A 22,870-nucleotide genomic window follows, 5' to 3' on the forward strand; every position below is an offset into this window, starting at 1 on the left:
ATTATTATAAGCACGCTTGAAAAACAACCGATGAAGCCAGTGTCCTTAATTTATGGAAAGAATCCTTACATCAAATAAAGGAAGAAACATGGAGAAAATCTATAGATCACACAGAAAAAAATATAGCTGAAAACTATCAAATCGAGCAAGTGATAGACGAGGTACGACGCCTAATTATACGCCCAGACGACTATTCAAGTAGTAATGAATCTAATTATTCCGACACTAACATATCTTCAAAATCAGACTAAACTTAATTTAATGTATTTAATTTCAGACTAAACTTTCTTTAATGTTACAATTTTTTAATGTTTATATTTTTGCTCCTCTGTTTATATTTTTTAACGTTTTTTCAATATAATAAGTCTTTTTAGCCTATTTAGGTCTTTTTTTCAAATTATTTTAGTAGAAAATGAAATATTATTATTTACACCCATAGAAATTAATACAATCAAATCACCCATCAAATAAAAAAAATCTTATAAAAATATAAATTAAAAAAATTGTTTGAGAGCCGCTGGTTTCTTAACCGGAGAACTTTTAGTATTTATGTGCAAAGCTTGCCGGCTATATTAAACTTTGCTTGCAATACTTTATTTCACCCTTATTAAATATAGTAAATTTCTGTATTTTAGAAAGTTATTTTCCATTTTCATGGAAAAAAGTAATCGTAAAACCGCTAGCTAAAAATACGAATCCTAAAGAACCAAAGGATCTAAGATCGATCAGTATTCTTAGGTAGTTTCTAAACTTCTTGAAAAACATATTAATAAACAATTGTACGACTTTCTAAACACGTCAAATTTTATCCCATCATGTCAGTGAGGATTCCGATCTGGTTACAGCACCTTTACTTGTTTAGTTCTATATCTTAAATGATGTTCGTCACCGTGAAGATAAAAAACTGACAACTTGCCTGGCATTTCTTGATTTCAGCAAAGTATTCGATACGATTAGTTATAATATGCTATCAGCCAAGCTTCGTTACTATAGACTTTCTGATAATTCTGTAAAATTTTTCGAACAATATTTATAAGATAGATCCTTTTGTGTGAAAATTGTGAGAGATTTTCAAAGCGTTCGATCTGAATTTGTACCAATTGCCACAGATGTACCTCAAGGCTCAATTTTGGGTTGTATCTGTTGTTTTCCATATATGTTGCAGATATGAGCAATTCTATTGAGAAGTCGAAAATTCAACAATATGCTAATGATTCTCAAATATTACATTTTCTTTAGATTATATAAATAAAAATATTGACAAATTTAACACAAACTTAAATAATTAAAAAAAATTCTCCGATCATCATGATTTAAAACTAAACTCCTCTAAATCCTGTAGGCTATTTTTTAATGCTAAATATCAGATTAAGAGAATTAGGCAATTATTCGTTCCACAAATAGGTATCATGCCTTTGGCCTCAGTTTCAGAGGTGAAAAATTTGGGTATACTTTTTAACGATTCGCTAACATTTCAAACACATATTCATGATAAATTAAAAATTGCTTTTATAAGATTGGAAAAAACTTAATTATTTGAAAAAAATGGCTACCAAGAATCAATTATGTGACAGTTTAATAGTATCGCTATTCGACTACGGTGATGTGGTTAATGATTCATCTTTGACGATGCAATTAGCACACCAAATACAAAACAGCTGTATGCGTTTTTCTTACAATTTTCCATTTAGAGAACATATTACACCTTATTTAAATAATAAAAAATATCCTCAATATGATAGGTTATACATTATAGGTTATACTTATAGGGGTACCACGCACAAATATACACATAATTTGTGTCATCGGCTACTATGGTCGCGCTGTAGTCAGTGGCGGCTCTACCATAGGAGCACATGAGCACGTGCACCCCCAAAATAAATAAAAAATTAAAAAATATCGGAATCTGGCACGAAGCTTGGCGGCTTTTAATGAGTGACGAGAAACAATCGCATATGCAATCATGTAGGCGTGATTATAACCCTTTTGCTTTCACTATTTTGCTTGCGGGGTGTATCGGGGGTATTGCAATTTAACGAAGAAAAGTCGTTTTCTCTAAGTTAGTAAATAAAAATGAGTAGTTCAACTGTAGACTGTAGACTTGGAACAAAAAATTGAACTAAAAAAAGCGGGAAGACCTACACCAGAAATTAATTTAACGCAGACTACAAAGGGTAAATTGAGAGACTTATTAGAAAGTTTAAAATGCAAATATATCAAAAAAATAACTGGATTTGTGGATGCAGCACGTCTAACTGTTTATTTTGTTTTTCCTGTTTGTTGTTTGGTCGTTGGGTAGTTCAAGCCTGATTGGACCAAAAATAGAATAGCCGACTAGGGACATTTGGCACAAAAAATTAAGAAGCATGAAAATACGCAAGCTCATATCAATGCGCAATTAGAAATACAGCTTTTGGGAAAAGTAGATATACGACACCACTTGGACAGTGCATATAGGCGGAATATCCAGCAGCAAAACGAACAAGTTAGAAAAAACAGGTAGGTGCTTTCAAAAATTATTGATTGCATAAAATTTTGCGGAGCTTTTGAATTAGCCCTTCGAGGCACTACGAAAAAAAGATGGTTCATCAAATCCTGGTATTTTTAGAGGATTAATAAATTTACTGCCGATTTAGACATGGCACTTAAAGAACATTTTGAAAAATCTACAGTCTTTAAAGGGATCTTAAAAATCATTTAAAATGAATTGTTAGATTGTATGTTACAAGTGACCCAAGAAAATATAAAAAAAGAAAATTTGCAAGCTGAATTTGTTGCTGTTATGGCCGATGAAACGACCGATGCAGCTAACTGTTACCAAATGGCTACAGTATTTAGGTATATTTTACTAGATGGAAGACCGGTTGAACGTTTTTGGAACTTTGTCAACCCACCTGACCATGATGCAGTTAATCTCTCAGAATGTATCCAAACTTATTTAGTACAAGTGTAGATAAACGAGAGAAACTTATAGCGCAAAGTTATGATGGCGCCAGTGTAATGAGTGGTCGTGTTGGAGGTATTCAAGCCTTTATTCAACGTGATTATATTTATGCCTTTTTTGTTCACTGTTATGCACAGCAGCGTAACTTGATTTTTTTCTCAAGCTACTAGATAAAATCAAGAAGTGCGGGTATTTTTTTCAAATTTGAGTGATATTTCAAATTTTTTCTCTTATTCTCCACAATGAGTTGCAGTTTTGGATGAAATTGTCGGTACAAGAATTCCTAGATCGTCTGCTACAAGATGGAATTTTAAAAGCAGATCGATAAATACTGATGTATTCGAATATCGCGAATTGTTAATAGAATGTATGGAAAAAATAGAAGCCACTTCAAAACAGACGCTTACTATGAAACAAGCTACTGGTATTGGCCATATGTTACAGGACTCTAAGTTTGTATTTTGGCTGAGTGTATTTCAAAGAATATTGCCACATGCTGATATCTTATATAATCAGTTATACAAAAAACGGCCACTGACGCAGTGCAAATTCACACAGCCATAAAGTGTTTTAAAACCTGCATTCAAAACGAGAGTTTAGAAACAGTTGAAAATGAGATTTTTGATGATACAACTACTACTATGACTGAAACTAAAAGGCGACGTACAAAGGAAGACCCTTATATTAGCAGAACCGTAACAGTCAAGGAAGTGTGTGATACGATAATTACACACGTTAAAGATATATTTTCTTTTACAAATCATTTAAATGCAGCTATTCTTTTTTCCTGTGACAAATTTCCACAATTTGAGAGGCATTTTCCTTTGCAATGTTTGGAAAATGTAGTAGAAGCATATTCGTTTTTAGATAAAGTTCGCCTACAGACTGAATTAGAATTAATTTACGGAAGAACTGATTTCAGAAATATAAGTAGTGCTATAAGTTTGCTGCAATTTTTTATATAAAATAAAGCATCATTTCAAAGCATCAAAGCATATTTTCTACTACCTTTACACTTTTACAAATAATTATTATCATACCAATGACTACGGCCGAAGATGAACGATGCTTTTCAACACTGAAGAGAATAAAAACTTTTTTGCGAAGTTCTATGAATGAAGAGAGACTGTCAGCCCTAGCAATGCTATATATTGAAAGAAGTTTATAGAGAATATTTCAAACTTTAATGACAAATTTTCTGAAAATAAAAATAGAAGAATGGACTTTACGTTTAAGCACATTAATGTGTTTTTTTTTCAATAAATGTATATTTTTCTGTAAAGTTAAAAAATAAAAAAATCCTTACTTTTTTTTAGTTTTTTTTCTAAGATGCCTAAAATGTTTTTTGATAAAAGAAAAAATATATATAATTTACACCTTTTTGTGAAACCCCTTTAGCATAAGCCACGAGCCGCCACTGGCTGTAGTCCTTTTTGTCCTCGGGTTATATAGTATAATATATTTGTAAAATTGTTTGTGTATAATTTGTATATGTAAATATTGGACAAACAAAAAAAAATTGAATTTGAATTTTGGAAAAAAAGAACATTTTAATGTATCCAAATTAATAGGCGGGCTTATGATCCTATTAAACCTATTAAGTAAATTGTAGTTTTAATTAACACGCATGATACTTCTCTTCACTGTATATTAATAATTTTGTGGTAAACATACTCATTTGCGGTTAAATTTCTGTGCGGTTATACAATCCCATGTATGTCCATACCCATTACATTATGCTAACAAAAGTGATTGTCCTTGCTACACACTTTGCGCGACATAATGAGTGACCAAACAGTCACTTTATATATTTAGGAAGTGACCAAATTTAACGTGTCCCGAAATAGTTTGGGTGATTCGCCCCTATAAATAATTCTGTTAATGAAAGTAACACATTGTGTATTGTCAAAAGCATTATCACGTTATAAAGCAATATGTTTTTTTTTTACTTCCATGTCCCTTAGGAAAATAATAATAAATGGTTAGATGTTCGGTTGGAAAACTTGCCTTCTTTCTTAGCCAAATGCATTAATGAGTTGCCATTACTTTTAAACCGCGAGTTTCCAATGAGGAAGTTTTTTTTGTCTTAAACCCCTTTCAAAAGTTTTATAGTTTCGGTGAAGCACCTGCTGCTACATTTCTAGTACGTTCCCAAAATCAAAAACATGAAGATTATATCCAACGAAATTTAAATCGCGGCTATGTTCCAGCCCTAAGTTCAGAATAGTAAAATAAAAATAAAAACTTTCTTTGTATTCTAATAATTTAAAAAAATAAGCATTATTTTAATGGTAGGTATGTACTCGATGGATGGACAGCAAATTATCAATATTTGGCTAGAGTTTTTTTGAGGAAGAACTGCAAATCTCTCTGTCCTGTGATGTTCAACCTACTCTTTTTCTTTATTAAAAGGTTTGTCACCACACCAAACTTTTTTAGAGAAGGTATGACAAGAAAAACCAACTATCAGCTAGTGTTCTAGCAATTACCCACAGTCCAGAATTTTTTTCGAGAATTTCTGCCTGCCACTAAAATGTTTGATAACCCATTTTGCCAGCAGCAAGTTCAATTTTTATCTCAGGTTTTGCTTCGTGCGCAACGTCAGAGACAAATGTAGACTACATAAACAGCAAGGGGATCAAGGACACCTCCTACTACAAAAAGAAAGAAAAACCAAAGCTTCTTTAAGCTAGCAGCACCAGTAATCATGCGAAATAAAGCAAAGTAAACTGATCTATGACCAGAAGGGATTATAGTAAACGAATTCTGAATCTTCAATGCCTCAGAAAAATAAAAGTTTTACAAAGCCATCTTGGCCCTGTTTCAATGATCAGATTGCTTCACGTCAATATCTAGTTATTTCAAAATAAAACTGAGTTTGAAACAAATTCTTCTTGAGGCATTCTTGAACGATATAAAACAATATCAACATACCATGTATAAGTCAATACTGGCTTGGCTTAGATGAAATAGAGGTTATGCGAATGGGATAATACATGAAGGCTGGCTTCTGTTGGAAACAGGGAAGGGATGGAGTTGAATATGGTGGTTCAGTAAAGCCGAGTTTACATTGGTATAGTTAGTTGTACCAGTTACTTGTACAGGTATATCCAGGACAGTTCACATTCGCTAGTGGACAAGCTAGTAGGTGTTTACACATAAAAGTAATTATTCGCTAGCCAGTTCCCAACGTGCAGTAGATGAGATGACTCCTTTTCATTGCCGGCGTCATGCTTTGGGCATTTCAAAATTAATAATTAATAATCCGGTTAAAAGAATAATGTTGAAAATATCGAGCATTTTAATTGAAGAAACTATTAGTTTGATTGAAGAAGAAGAGTGTCGCCCGAAAAGGATATGGGTTCGAAGGTGGATAGATTGAAGAGGTACAAGAGGTGCATCCGCTCTTCTTTTAAAAGAACTTCGAATGGAAGATCCTGAAGAATATAGATTATGCCTTCGGTTGACACCGAGTAAATTTAATGACTTGCTGAATATGGTTCTGCCTAGAATTCAAAGAAACGATACACTTTAAGGAGACGCTTTACCAGCACATGTTAAATGCTTATGTTTAATGTTATCATGGCAACTGGAAATAGCTATAGAACCCTTCAACATTTTTTTCGAGTTCCAAAGACGTCAATATCGAAGTTTGTACCAGAAGTTTGCGACGCAATTTATGATGCCCTGAATAAGTATATAAAGGTAAGTTAAACATAATTCTTTTCTTATAAATGTATGTATATATTTAAACATAGAAACATATGAAATTAATGGACACATTATTACGTGAGTAAAATGAAATCAAGAATACAGAACGAAAGTGTACAACTTAAAGTCCGTTTCGACCTTTTTTTTTAAATATTCGAGACGGAATAATTAATATTTTCAAAGGTTACATTTTCAAATTGCAAATTATTATTTGTTGATGTGGTAGACGATAATGGTGACATTCTGTTCTAAAGTTGATTGCAATAGTTGGTATCCAGGAGCCGAGAATGATTGCTGTTGTTGGTCAAGAGGTGCCGGTGGTAAATCGTAAATTGTTGGAGATAATAAAGGTGGTTGCTGTACAGGAGATGACAGAGGTGAACGCTGTTCAGAAGACGGTGCCGGCGTAGACGATAGTTGGTATCCAGGAGATTGCGGCGACTGCAACGTTGGTGGGATTGAATAGTTTGAACCCCAATAGGTTTTACCAGAAGAATGGGAAGATCCAGTAGGACTTGGTAGATTTTGTGACGTAAAGGGTGATGGAGTAAGACTCATGCACCTATATCGGGTCAGTGTAGTCTGCAGCTCATTTTGACATTGTAGGGCCAAGTGTAACGGAACCTTCCAAAAGCCTCAAATTTATCTTCTTCATTACCAGATTGCAGTAAGAAACAATTAATGTCACGAAGCTCTGAAACTGCGGTTGATAAATCCTGGTATCGCCTTTTTGATCCCGCTAGGGAACTGCGTGCTATTGCTTTCTGAGAAGCTGTTTTAAGGTTTCGAACTTCAGAAACTACAGATGTTGTAGTAGTTTGAAAAGTTGCATTTGATGTTTCTTTAGAAGTACCAGGTTCCGATTCCAGTTCCTTCTTCGTATTTTCTTCACTTTGTCTAATTAACTGCGAGATCTGAGAAGAAAAAAAGGGAAAATTAAAATATTATAATCAAACATTGTTCTTCTGTCTATTGAGAATGATTATTATTTTCAGGTCCCTTCTACTTTAGAAGCTTGGAAACAGATAGAGAGGGGTTTCCAAGAAAGATGAAATTTTTCAGGTGCTGCGGGGCTATCGACGGTAAGCACATATTAATTCAAGCTCCTCCAAACTGTGGAACAGAGTTTTTCAACTATAAAGGACATAATAGTATTGTCCTCATGGCAATTGCAGACCACAATTACTGTTTATCCTATATCGATGTTGGATGTAATGGTATTGTATCCGATGGAGGGGTTTTTCAAAACTGCTCGATGTACGAAACTTTAGAAAAAGGCATACTTCCAGAAGGAACTTGTTTAGCTGGTGACGATGCCTTCCCTCTAAAAACGTATTTAACTAAACCATTCAATTCTGTGCCATTATCAAAAGAAGAAAAAATTTTCAATTATCGCCTGAGTCATTGAGAATGCATTTGGTATTCTGGTTAGCAGATTTCGAGTATTTGAGAAAAAAATTGCCTCCAAATTAGCAACTGTTGACAAAATAGTAAAAGCTTGTGGTGCCTTACATAATTGGCTACGTAAAACAGATTCAAGTACTTATTTTACACCAGGCTGTTTCGATGAAGAAAATATTTTCTTCATCATTCTTGTCTATATAGACACGGGAGAAATAATTCCAGGAAAATGGAGAGCTGAGGTGTCAAATTTGAGAAATCTTGCAAGGCCAACATCTGGTTACAAATCATCTCGACTTGCTAGAGATTTCCGGGATTACCTTAAAAGATACGTTAACAACGAAGGAGCAGTACCATGGCAAGAAGCAAGAATTTACTAATTTTATTAGTGTTATCAAAAAACAAATACCTATATCTACTCATATGAGTTACGCTGTTAATTATTATTATTATTATTTAGTACGCATTTTGTTGAAATCAAAATAACTTTTAATTGTAGGGCCTATGTTTTAATAGCTACAATAGGTAACATTATTATGTAAATAAACAAATAAAAGAGCTAGAATACACTTCTTTTTTTTAGTTTTGTGTACATAAAAATTTAGAATAGTCCTAAAGTAAACCGTAATTTAAAAAAAAAAACGTAGAACTGGTCAGAAAATCCAAACATTTAATAGGCTGAATGTCCCATTAAAAAAATAATGCTACGTTTTTATGAAATTAGTTAATACTCCAAGATAAATGGGTCACAAATTCAGTTATGTTAATATTATTACTAATTAATTTATCTGTAATTTGAAAGTAAACTTACCATGTTGCTTTGAGTTGGTCTTTTTTCTTTTGTCTCTTTCATAAATGCGTGCGTAATATGGAATCATTTTAATGTTGGTATTTTTTGCAACTCTTGGCTGTAAGAATTTCTCAGACTTTTTATTTTTTGCCCAGCATCGGCTACGGTGAATCCATCAACACTATATATCTCGCACTAATTTCTCCAAAGCTGCCGATCTCATTTGATTGTTTCTGTAATTGAGTTTGGTAACATTCCAGAGACACTTACTTGTATTCCCGATAAAGTTCACAAATTTAACGGTTTCCCCCTCGGACCACTTCATTTTAATACCAAATAAAAATTAAGAAAATTACCTACCGCACTGATCTCACTTTTTCACTTGCCAAAGCGCGTCCAGACCCGTCTACACTCGACTAGTTACTAAACTACTTGCCTGGCAAGTGCGAAATGTGGTGGAAGGGGAAGGCTAGTAAGCAAGTAAATAGGGTCAATTGGGGTAAATGTAAACTGGGGTAATTGTAGACACATCTAAAATAAGAAACACAACAACATTTAGATTTCAAATTTGGCTCGAAGCTCACTATTCGAGTCGTGCCGACGTCGGGCGAACTCAGTTTCCCTCGAAATTTTACTCCTGTTTGTGCTCTTCTTGCATTAGTTGGCTGATGCAATTTGATGTGTTTGTTGGTTTTATGTTGAATTTCGGCACTGAAGTTTTCGAATGCAAATCATCGAGGTAAGTTAGATATTTCATTGGGACATTGTTTGTTATAGTATTGTGTCTATTTTACGCCTAAATGTCTGTCGACAAATTTTATAATCACTAAAATAATTCAGTGTTTACATTTCCCTCTAATAAATTTGTTCTTGGGGGAAATGTATACACACTTTTGGGGTAATTGTAAACATAATAAAATTAGTGTCTCGCCGATAATTTATGTAAAATGAGTAATTTCTTTGTCTTGTTGCAGTGTAAAGATGCCTCGTACTTATGTAAGGAAAAAAGAAGCACCTTCTTATACAACTGAAGATGTTGCGAATGCCGTTGCAGATGTCCAAAATAAAAATAATCGTAACGTATCGTCAAGCAGAAACGTTCTATGGCGTTCCCAGATCAGTTATTTACCGAAGGATAGGAGGAAGAAAGACTCCATTAAATGTGACAAAGGGTGGACGTTCCCAAGTTTTATCCTCAGATATCGAAAATGAAATAGTGAAATGTTTATTGGCAGGTACTGCGATGGGTCTACCATGTGACAAAGCAGAACTTAGACAACTGGTTGGAGAGTATGTTAATGCAAAAGGTTTAAGAATACCATTTAAAAATGGAGTACCGGGAGAAGACTGGTACTCATTCATGAGAAGACATCCTGAACTGTCTTTTAAGAAACTGGAACATTTGCAAGAACTGCGGAAGGATGCTAGAAAACCTGAGATCGTCTACCATTTTTTTGATGACCTGAAAAGAATCATTGATGAAAATAATTTAGATGATAAAGGAAGCTTTATTTTTAATGCTGACGAGTCAGGTTTTAATAATGATCCCTATCGTATTAGGGCAACTGGAGAGAAAGGAAAGGCCCTGTGCCGGATATCTGGAGGCTCTGGAAGAAAGTCGACGACAGTCTTAGGATGTGTTTCTGCCGATGAAAAAGCACTTCCACCGCTCATCGTATTCAAGGGAGCTGGATTTCAGGCTCGTTGGACTTCCAATAGCGCCTATCCAAGAACTCTATATGCGGCCTCCACTAATGGATGGATGGAGGAGCCACAATTTTACCAGTGGTTTACGACAGGGTTTATACCTCACTTTAAAGATTTAAGAACTTCCCAAAACCTTCTAGATCAAGCAGCTCTACTGTTGTATGATGGTCACAGCAGTCATATGAGCGTCAGAATTATTGAAGAGGCAATGCACAACAATATTATTTTGATAAAGTTTCCAAGCCATCTTATGGATAAGCTTCAGCCTTTGGACAAGTGTGTCTTCGGACCCTTAAAGGTGAACTGGAATAAACAGTTGGTGAAGGTTGGTAAGGAACAAATGGAACGAGGATGTGGACGGCTAACTAAGAAAAAATTTACCGCATTACTTGGCATTACTTGGCAAGAGTCTATGGTTTCTAGCAATGTTATATCTGGATTTAAAAATACTGGCGTATACCCAGTTGATCGAAACAAATTCCCACAAAATGAATTTACATTAGAAGACTTGGCCAAATACGAAGCTGCCCTCAAAGCTCCGAAATCTGTAACATCCGATGCTATTATTATCCAACCAGTATCCTCTAAATCAACTGTTGTTGCAATTTCTGAACCAAACTCACTTCTAGATACGGTCGACGATCAAATGCCTTCAACTTCATCATGTTGTAGTCAACATCATTCAGTGTCATCAGCTGAAAGCCGACAGCAGCCTTCTACATCGTCAACTGACTACCAAAAATTATTAGTGGCATCTACCCATAGTTCACAACCATCGACGTCATCGTCTATAAATTATTCGTCATTAAATCGACAGAAATTACCAACATTTTCTAGCCACTCAGCCGCCGTGAAGATATTGTTGAAGAAAAAAAACAAGTCATACCGAGATTAAAGCAACAAAGATATGGAGAGGTATTAACAACCAACTAAGTCTTGGAAAGACTAAGAGAAGCAGAAGAGAAGAAGAAAAATAAAGGAAAAAAAGGCTAATCCGAAAACGGACAACAAAAAGTTAGAGCCGAAATTGAAAAAAATGAGAAGTGAACCAGTTGCAAAGTCGGAAAGTTCTGATGGAGAAATAAGTCTGGGTGATACTGATGATGAAATAGATTGGGCAGAACCGGAAAAACAACATATAAAGCTTAAAACAGTCGAGAGTTGTCAACAGGGAAATTTATTCTTGTGCAGTTCAAAGGTGGAAAGAGAAAGACTACTCTTTTTAAATATGTGTGTTTAATTGAAGCTGTGGATGAAAAACTAACGGAAATCAAAGTGACTGTTCTTAAATCCTGGGATGCATCAAAAATGCTTTTCAACATTGTTGAAACTGATGTCAGTTATATAACCTTGAATCAAATCATTGGTGTGCTTCCCGATCCTGGATTTCAAATGAAGGGAGAGAGAATACTATACAACTTTCCAGCAATAGTTCCTGTTTATGAGCAAAACTAATTTTTTATACCTATAATATTATTATAATTACATACTTAGAATGAATTTCTTTTATTAGCATTCTCAAAAATAGTTTAGTTTTAGTTAAAATAAACAGAACTGTTGGAAAATATTTACTTTTATCTCGATTTTTCATTTATATTGCAAGCAAAACCTTTAAGGTCACATTATTTTGGGGTAAATGTAAACACGACTTATATCAAAAAATATTTTGCTACACAGCGACTTTATATAGTTCGTTTACATTTGCCCCATGTTTTTTTCTGATAGAGTAAATGTGTCAAGAGATGCTTGTTTACAATTACCCCTAAAGAGTTGGGACAAATGTAAACGGACAAGCCTGTTGAATATATTTTTTTTATCTTAATGTGACTTGTAATTACAGAAAACCACTAGTAATTATCAAAGAAGATAGAAGCTTTGTGACTGCTAATTTCGATATATAGCATAATGCGTGATGTCCACAAAAATCGTTTAGCAAGTCAAAACATGAAATATCGTCCACAATTACCCCAACTGACCCTAGATGGGCTGGCTATTCACTTGCCTGTCCTGGCTACTTGTACAAGTACTTGCCTGATAGGTTGACATTGGGTTAGTTGTTGTCTTACAAGCTACTGGTACAAGTAACTAACCCGTTTACTATACCAATGTAAACTCGGCTTTAGGCATGAGAACTTAAAATGAATACATTTACTTTTTACAACACTTTAATGCAATTTATCTGGGGCTTTGTAAACTTTTGTTGAATTCTATACTAACTAACATACTAACTCTATGTATTTATTAAAGAAAGGGAAAAAGAATGAAAGAAACTTATTTTTAATGAAACCAACAAAGGAAATTTATCTCTTTTTAGCCTTGACAAAGACGAAAAATATATATCGTCGAAACTTCGACCAATTAAAAACTTAAGGTTTGATTTGTTGTCCCTAATCCCGCTACTTACATCTTCACTATAATACCTAATTGAGGGACACTATACTCTGCCAACATTATTAATTACTTAATTTCTGTCTAGGTAACCATGTACGTTGTGTTTCAATTTGAAAAAAAAATTAAATTATTTTAAAAATATTAGAGCATGTGTGTGTTGCACATACAGACATTGAGTTGTCTAGGTGCAAAAATAAAATAATGATGTTACAAATATATTATTTTTTAGTTACGAAGAACAGTATTGTAAGAAATATGCCGAATAAGGATCACGTCTCGGATCACGTGCATATAGCCTGGCTTGGTACCGTCGTCATCGTGGTCCAGGTCAACGGTATATTATGAAAGGGAATATCGATCTCAGCATAATTTGGGAAAAGGAAATACACGCGGGCATTGAAGAGAAGGACAGATTGGCTTTGACTATTGAAAGTTTAAGTCGATCCCGGTGACTTTTATATTTTGTTTGCTTTTGTTCATTTTATTTTTAAATCTTAAATTGTAATTAAAATAGTTATTTTTTTTTAAAGTTGGGTTTTATTTTTCTATATTTCTGACAGTATGTATATATATGAACAGTAATATATTTGTATTTGTGGTGTTCTACATTCCTCAGGATTCCCCAGATCCCTTTATCAAAAGCATTTAAATGGAGAGCCAGCACATTTCTAAATTTGGAATCTTTTATTATTATTTACATCGCAAATTTAAACTGTTTAAGCAGGTGACGCATTTTTGTCGCACAGAATATAAGTAGTTACGCTTTACTATGTATTCTGAAGGTTTTTAAGTAAGCTAAAAAATTTTATGCTATATAGTGCACTTTTTAACGACCCATTATACTTTCACTTGTAAAGCGAAATTCGAGAATTTGCTGCAAACCGATATATAATCCTTAACAATTTATCAAGCAGTAGTAAATTAACCTTGAAGACTTTATACAATATATTCATTTTAATTAATACGCGACTCATGTTATATGACAAATCAGTGTCTAGACGATGTGACAATACTACTTTAAAAATTATTGTTGCTGGAAAAAAATTGGTACTTTTACAATTTAATTTCCAATTGTAATAGTTTATAACTTGATAATAAATACAGGGTGGGACAGCGAAGTCTCGTCACCCAGTATTCATAGATATTTTCGAAACACCTAAAAAGGTTAACTTAGTACGATAGCGTGTCAAAATCTTGAAGAGCATGTTCTAATTAAAAAATAAATAATCGAAAGGATTGGTTTCAGACTTGAATGATATGATGAGTCTTAAGACTGTATAAACCCCTATAATGTAGACCTTTAAAATTAATCATTCACTTCTAATGAACTTTTTGAAATTACGAAATATTTTTTATTCTGAAATGACTTTTTCCTATGAGTTTAAAGTAAGATGTGGCCCGAAACCTAAAGCAGGAGATATAACGAATATAAATAAATAAGCCACGATATAATTTTAGCTGCCAAAATATTTATAAAAATATAATTATATTAAATAAACACTAAGTAATTGAACGTGACACTGCAGTATGCCTATTTATTATAGAATATACCTCGTTACTTTGCATATATATACAGTTTCCAGATAAATGGATAGGGCGAAGGGGGCCAATAGAATGGCCTGCTAGATCTCCTGATATAACGCCGTTAGACTTTTTTCTATGGGGTAATTTGAAATCTATTTTGTTTACTCCCCAAGCAAAAAGTTTGGATAAACTTTGTCAACGCGTCATCGACAGCTGCCATGATATCCCACAACACGTTTTTGAAAATGTCCGTCAGGAATTCGAACATTGCCTATATCATTGTTTGGCCAAAAACGGGAACATTTTGCACTTATTGAAATAAAAACTAATATTTTCATGTTTTTGTTTTCTATCTGAACAAATTAAGATAAACAGAGATTTTTCTAATTTTCTCGAAAACGAATCGACCGATTTAAAAAAATCAAACGTCAAAATAAAAGACTTCGAAAGACCTTTTAAACAAGCGATTACTCGATACCCCAATTGCCATTTAAAATTTTTAAGGGGATGACCCTGGAGGGCAGAGGGTGAAGTAATTTTAGGTTAGAAAGTTGTCCCCCTTGACAAACCTTTTGACGTATTTCGGCGTTTTTTTTTTAACAGTGGTTTTCGATAAATCCATGGTGGAAAGTTTTCAAATGAACACCCTGTATACAATATTCAGTTCCCAGGGCAAAAATATATGACAATTAGTTGCATCTAAAAATCCTGCATCTAAAGATCTTAACTAAATGAAACTAGTAAATATATGTTAATTACATAAAATTAATTAATATCAATTTTGCAACAAATTACAATAACTTATTTCGAAAGAGATATGCACGCCATCACTAAAACCAAGGGTAAAAAATGTGGGGCTTCCGTTTATTTATTTCTGAAAAAAATTAACAAAAATACCATAAGGAATGAAGTGCTTTAAAAAAAAAAGATTATCCGTGGAAATTACGGTAAGTTTAATAATATTTTAATTTAGTATATTAAGTAATATAATTTTCTGTTTTTATCAATAATGAGGTTTATTATATGTAAAAATTTGGAAGTAAAATTTAGGAGTATTATGGGAATACTATAACCAAAAAGAAAACTTATAAAATAGAGACCGACCGAAAGCATCTTTTAAAATTAGTTCTTTTATGATACAGGGTGTTTAAAGTTCTGATACAAAACAATTAAGTTTTTTTATCATATTATTTTTAGATTTAAATAAAAATAAAAATAAAAAATTTGAGGTAATCCATGTTACACTTTAATCAAAATCAAGCAGTATTTATATTAGAGATAGTTGAAAAACGACTCTTTTGAATTAAAGGCGCACACGAAATGATTATTACATTCCTCTCTAAACCCTATAAGGTGTATTCAATGAAAAAATCGCAACTGTCACTTGTAATTTTTTCCAAAAAAAAATGTCAAAAAACTTCGACAGGTAAATAAAATAGGACAGTTCGGAATCCAAAGTGCTAAGAGGCGACACTTCTTGGCAGCTAATATATCATCAAATACTCCTAACGCCAAAATACATATTTTTTTTTCCTAAATTAAACTAAATATAAAATTAACCCATATTATCTTTCATTTACCGCATAATACAAAATTGTTTTTAATAAGTTTGTATTAAACATTTCGATGAGCAAAAAAATATTAACTTCTAAATTATGTGTTGCAATATATTAGATTTAGCGGCCTTGCGCTGTACTCAAATATACAGATTGGCGAATAGAAGACTACACATATGCATTATAAATGGCAACACCGCTTCTCGTTTACTTTCTGATTCCAATCGTCTGATTTGCCATTTTCTGCACGGCACAATTAGCAGACCTCATTTTGCTGTGTCATTGCATACTGTTGAGTCTTAAAGTGCTATTTTAATTTTTTTATATATTTATCATTATGGCTGTATATACCCCATCCGAAAAAGTTCAATTAAATAAATGGCAGTAAAATTCTCGGATTTATTCTCAGTAAATTTAAAAAATATACCGATTCCTTGTGCTAAAACTGTTTTAAATGTCGTGTCAAATTATGAGACATCTTTTTGCCTGCAAAAATTTAGAAATTGTCACATCAAAGCTCAAGAACCACCTATTAAAAGGGTCCAGGAGATAGAACGGCGGGAAGAAACGGTTTGTAGTGCTTTAGTTTTGGATTCAACACGATCGAGCAGAAGTATTGAAGAGGAAATGGGTATGCACCTTAAAACTGTGATGAGTATTTGGAAAAAACATGGATTCAAATATTTTAAATATTCCAAGACGCAGGACGTGTTTCCTAAACACCAGTGGCGAAGAAAGGCACTTTGTGAAACCATGATGGAAAAAGCAAATGAATATGAAAATTTGTTAGAAATTTTGTTGTTCTCAGATGAGTTCTCTTTTCTATTCCATGGTAAACGCAATCCTTCGATTGTTCGTTACTGGTCTCAGGAATACGAGCACAGAAGTTTATAGTACCATACTCAGTACCCTTAAAAGTTGAATGTTTGGTAATGCTGTATTTTGGGCGAATATTATTGGTCCATTTTTCATAGATGGTACTTTGAACTCCAAAAAATACCTTGAGTTGCTACAAAACCAAGTTCTTCCTACCGTTCAATTCCTCCCTGATATAGACCTGGGATCAATCTATTTTTAACAAGATGGATGTCCCGCTCATAATGCGGTTAGAGTAAAAGAATTTTTAACAAATACTTTTACTAACCGCCTTATTAGTGGGACTGGCAATATAAAATGGCCTTCAAGATTACGATTTGTCACCAAATGACTTTTATTTGTGGGGTTATCTTAAGGGGACTATTTATAAGCATCATAATAGTAGGTCAACGAATTTACAGGAGTTAAGAAACAAAATTGTTGAATCTGCCAATTCTATTTCACCTAAAACTCTTTTGGAAGTAAGAAACAGCTTTTACGATAGGCTAAACTTTTGTTTAGCTAAATAATTATTTGTAAGGTTTATTATTTAGATGTTTACATTCTATTTTTATTAGAGTTTATATTTTATTTTAATAAGAACAACGTTTTAATTATTTTCAATATGCAATGCACAGAAGAAAAAATGTAATTACGAATACTACGCAGGTTATACACATGTAATTCCTGCATTAGATAAATATTATACCAATGCCGCATAATATTTTTTTTAAATCTTGCCGCAAGAGATACAGCCTCCACCGACGTCAGACGCTTACTAAAATAAAATTTAAAATAGTCGAGCTCGAACATCAGCGTATTTACTGTCTGTAGTGATCCATTCGCCAATCCGTATATTTAGTCTATAATGGTAAAATCCTATTTAATATCGTGGAGGCCTTGTATCGTATTAGATTTTTGAGTAGTGCATTGTGACCAACTAGATTTAGAATTGACCAATCACAATCGAGGAAAACTTGCGGGCGTTATACAGTATTAGCTTTAGGAAATACGCCACCTGGAGTACCTCAGGAAGGACATCTTCAGTGCTGGTTGGACAATAGCCAGCCAGAACTAAACTCTATGTAGGACGTTAGCATATCCACAGCAGAAGTGTGTTTGATGTGTCTCAAACCACGGTCTTAGAGTAATCCATCAAGAATTCAAATATGAGTAGTGAAAATTACACGGACTGAATGGATTCAGCAACAATTGAACAAATAGATGAAGAGGTTCAAACGGTAGTTACAAGGCGTAGAATAAGGCCTATAAAAAAACCACATATGAGATACGCAACCGACGAATTTTTCCCGGTAAACAAAACAATTTGTCAAGTTGAATGCCTTTATAAACTTCAAATTAAAAACAAAATAAATACCTATATGAATTACAAGAAAAATTACAAAAATGTGTTGATCATGTGCCATGTATAAACTTAGCTAAGTTGGAATGTGGCTTTTTTTGGATTTTAATTACAAAAAAACAAAGGGAGCCCTAAAAACTCTTTAGCCTGTCTCTTGAAAACTGCCCTAGGCAAGAGTATAAATTAAACTCACAAAAAAATCAGACCTAGATAGGATTATCCTTATAGGAATCTGCTTAAAGCGAAACCATTCCGAGTGTTTAACTCTCATTGAAAAATGATCTGGTAACACAAATCTTTCAAATTGGTTCCCCTCAGATTTTACCATGCATAACTCATCTGTCAATTTTGCTACCTCACCAAAAATGTAAACAATCTAGCATCTAGTATTAGGATCTTATAGTAACTAAGTAGATGCTGTAAGGTTTATATAGACGTATGTACCAGCCGCAATAAAATTTAGAGAAGATTGAAATCTTAAGAAGAAAATCAACATTTAGGTTAATTTTTTTTTACAATTTTACTGAAATGGAAACTCATTACACTTCACTTACAATAAAAATATATTAAAAGAAAGAGCATCCAATTGTACAAGACCAATTATTGCAGACTTCAATCTAATTTTCAGATTAAGATTGGCCAGCAAAGCACTAGCAAATCAAATGACCCAGGCATCTGCAACAAAACCCTTCAAACCACACCAAATGCAAGGTACCAACACCATCAACCTAGTCCAGATTGTGCTTTAATATGAATTGTACTCTCAATAGTTAGTTAGTGTTATGAAACAAAAGACTATCTTTGGATAATTTTGTATTCTATACTCCTACTACTTTAAATATATTTGGAATAAATATGGTAATTTGCTAAACTGATCGAAATTTTATAATTAAAACTTTAAGCAAACAACTTACTTTTACAACTTAAAACTAGGATTGATTTATCACTTTTCCTAATAAGCCTAAAGCATGTTTGCTTTATATTTTTAAAACTATTAACTCAAGATTTTGATTTAGCTTTTGAACTATACTAAAATATTTTGACACTAAAATTTTTTGGTCATTAACAGTGATTATCTCTCTTTTTTGTTTCAAAATATACATTTGCAGCCGTCTACTTTTTTTTTTGTTTTTTACTTTTTATTCTTTAAGGTCAAGACTTTTACCTACATTTTTATTTAGTGTCCTGTGTATAACTGACAATTATCACTGACGATGGCTTTATAATATTAATCGCAGTCACAATTGATCGATTCAACTGTGAAAAGAGTATAGAACTATCGATGTCAATAAGAAATGCAAGAAATGAGTTGAGAAATTAAATCAGGTACAATTATTAGGCGAACTAGAAGCATAATATATATCAAATAAAATACCAACATAAAGCTTTTAAAAAATCGCGTGTAGCTAATTTTGCCCCACGTCAACTAAACAGAAACACGTGGAGGTCGTGATGACCTAAATAAAAAATGTGCAGCACATCGGAAAAGATTCGTTTTAACGTAATTAAACGGGAGTTCCTTTAATGAAAATCCCTTATTTTAATCTGATTTGACCCTTATTCGTGTTTTATTTGCCGAAAATGTGATGCGACCGTTGATGAAGTTTGGACGAGATCAATAAAAATTTTATAGGATTAAAAAAAACTTACAGGATAGGATTTATATATTAAACCTACTTACCTCCAATTGTGCGGTTCGTAGCCCTCCTTGCACACGTCGCATTCGGTGCACGGTTGGCCTATGTCAAACTCTTTTACTTGGACGCCCTGTAAAAAAAAAAACATTTTTAAGTAAAAATATACCAATTTATCTAACATTTACTAGTTTGCGGATAAACGACTCCTCTGCAATCTCAAAAACTTAATTCTAACATCACCGCCTACCATAATTAGACCTATAGTCGTGTAGCTATGGTAATGATTATTTGTAGTATATCGTGCAACATTCCTGTAGGTCAATTTAAAAAAATAAATTTTGAACTTTAAAAATAATAATTCATATAAACGTGGCAAAGTGCGCGCGACGCTGAGACGAGGTGGGAGCGAGTCGTGAAGCGATAACGACGAGGCGTTGATTAATGGGAGAGTAACGAGGATAGCGAAGATCGACTACAGTATTCGTTGGTATAAGAAAGGCCGTAGAATTTATCTTAAATTTAAAATAAAATAAGTTATTAATCATACAATCCAATTTTATTTAAATTGGTGGTCCTTCGGCACACGATCTACTCGAAAAATTCATCCATTTTCCCAAAGATGCTGGTCATACGTTTTTATAACAAAACACCTAAGTTAGTTTGTTTATGTTATGGTCTGATGATGCTCTAGTTGGGCAAAATATGTAACCTTTGTCGTTTTATTAAATGATTCTGTGATGCTGTAGATTTTGTGTTTTTGCCTTTTATAAAAACACGATTTACGCAACAATGCCCCCATGCAAATAACAGCAAATAGATAGCATGAAAGGCCTGGACCAAGCCTTCAAACTACACCAAATGCCACATCAAGGTACTAACACCATCAACCTAGTCCAGATTGTGCTTTAATATGAATTGTACTGTAAATAATTAGTTAGTGTTATGAAGCAAAAGACTTTATCTATGGATAATTTATATTCTATACTCCTACTACCCTAAATATATTTGGAATAAATATGGTTATTTGCTAAACTGATCCAAATTTCACGATTAAAACTTATAAAATTAGAGTTGATTTTTCTATGGAGATCACTTAATCCTAAATAGGCCTAATAAGCCTAAAGCAAACATGCTTATTAGGAAAAAGTTTGCTTTAGGATTATTTTGATTTAGTTTTTGAACTATACTAAAATATTTTGACATTTAATTAGTTTTATGCTCAAAAAAAAAGCCGTAAAAAGATTTATTGATAATTTTAATGAAGCAAATATTAAAAAGGCCTGGAGAAAAGCCGAAAAAGAAAGAACCTTAACCAGGCTACGTAAAAGGAAAATATGTGTTGTAAGCCTGGCTGACATGTAGTCAATATGTTTATCAAACCGCAGCACAGAATCCAATCATATCTGGAATAGCTCTTAGGCCAAAAGTTATACAAGCTATTTTATTTTGGTTTAGGGACAACCTATTATTCATAAACCATTTCGCCAGCCGACCAGCCTCCCTCTGCACTGACACCATCAATTCCTAAGGTGAACCTGTTTTACCAAGGTACCGTCATCAGCAAACATCCACAGGTCAAATGAAAGAGACATATTTAACGTAATTATTGTAAATCAAAAACAAACACCAAAAATATCTTTTGTTTTATTGTTGCGTACGTGTTTTCGTTGTAAGCGAATTTTTAAATTATTTGAGTTTAATCAATACAGGGTGTTCAAAAAGTGTTGCACCGAGTTTTAAATGACACCAAAATTTTAAGACATCCCGTATATTTTTAGGTTCCTTGGGAGAAATAAAGGAATAACTTTCATAAGAACTACCTATCCGAATTTTGTGTAGTTTAGACAGAAATTAAAGTTTTGTATTTTTTTTAGCAAATTTATGTCCTCAGCATACCGTGTTCTGTAATGCTGGTAAATAAGACTTAAAAAAATAATATATATAAATAATAAAATTTCTACCACGACTTGAGAAGACCACTACCTATTGATCGACGGTGTCCGCGTATTTTAAATGTATACAGGGTGTCTCAGGTAATAAGATATATTTTTAAATTTTTGATTCCCAATATTTCAGTTTTTTATACTGTATTTTATACTGTATTTTTTAAAATAGCAAAAAAAGCTATTCATCCATATACCGGGTGGTGCGTCGCCGAGCGGAACATAGGAAATCCCTTATGTAAATTTTAATGGGGTTAATTATTGGTTTCCCTGTACATTTTACAGAAAAAATGTAAGATCACTTTTCGAAGGGACCAATCTGGCAAACCCTCGTGCAAAGTTTCAAAAAATTTTAATAAGCGAATCTTGAATTATTCAATTAAATGTAATTGCAAAATTAGCAAATTTTCGGTTCAGGTAAAACCAAACGGGCACCAATAAAATGAATATTGTCACTGACGTGAGAAAAAGTGTCAATAAATCAGTGACAGTCGATATTTGAAAACAAGTATGAATTATTCAATCGACGAAAAATTAGCCATAATTAAGTGGCATTATGCAAGAAACAGTTTTAGAGCAGTATCTGAAATGTTTTCAGTTTATTTCCCCACCAAGCCCATTCCGTCCATTTCAACTATTAAACGTTTTTCAATAAGTTCGAGTCCAAAGGTACCGTAATAAATAATTGTAAATGTTCAAAGAGAACAGAGATCTTAATAATCTACTAAGTGTGGAGGAAAACAAGATGGTTAGTACGAGGGTTCTTCGGCAAAAGGTAAATAAACATCATACAACGGTATTGCGCCCTTTAAAAAAACACAAATATTATTCGTATAAATTCGAAAAACATCAAGAGCTGCAGGAAGGAGATGAAGAGCGAAGAATGGCATTTTGTTTTGAAATGATGGAAAGAGCAAATAATGATAGGAATTTTTTAAGAAATATTTGTTTTACCGATAAATGTACATTTATTCTCAACATTGAACCAAATGTTCAGAATTGCCGGTACTGGAGCCAAGAAAATGAACATCGCTTTGTTCCTACTCGG

The 22,870-nt window shown here is 33.2% G+C and overlaps 1 protein-coding gene across 4 annotated transcripts in view; it reads right to left on the reverse strand.

The window, feature by feature from the left end:
- The window catches only part of LOC126745572 (four and a half LIM domains protein 2-like), a 319,413-nt gene that overhangs the window by 250,242 nt on the left and 46,301 nt on the right, over positions 1 to 22,870 (reverse strand). For all 4 annotated transcript variants that reach the window (XM_050453469.1, XM_050453471.1, XM_050453468.1 and 1 more), the window contains exon 2: positions 19,924 to 20,009. In XM_050453469.1, the coding sequence (XP_050309426.1) occupies positions 19,924 to 20,009 (86 nt within the window). The remainder of the gene's footprint in view (positions 1 to 19,923; positions 20,010 to 22,870) is intronic.

The sequence above is a fragment of the Anthonomus grandis genome, chromosome 16 (assembly GCF_022605725.1).
Source record: "Anthonomus grandis grandis chromosome 16, icAntGran1.3, whole genome shotgun sequence".
In the NCBI taxonomy this organism is placed as follows: domain Eukaryota; kingdom Metazoa; phylum Arthropoda; class Insecta; order Coleoptera; family Curculionidae; genus Anthonomus; species Anthonomus grandis.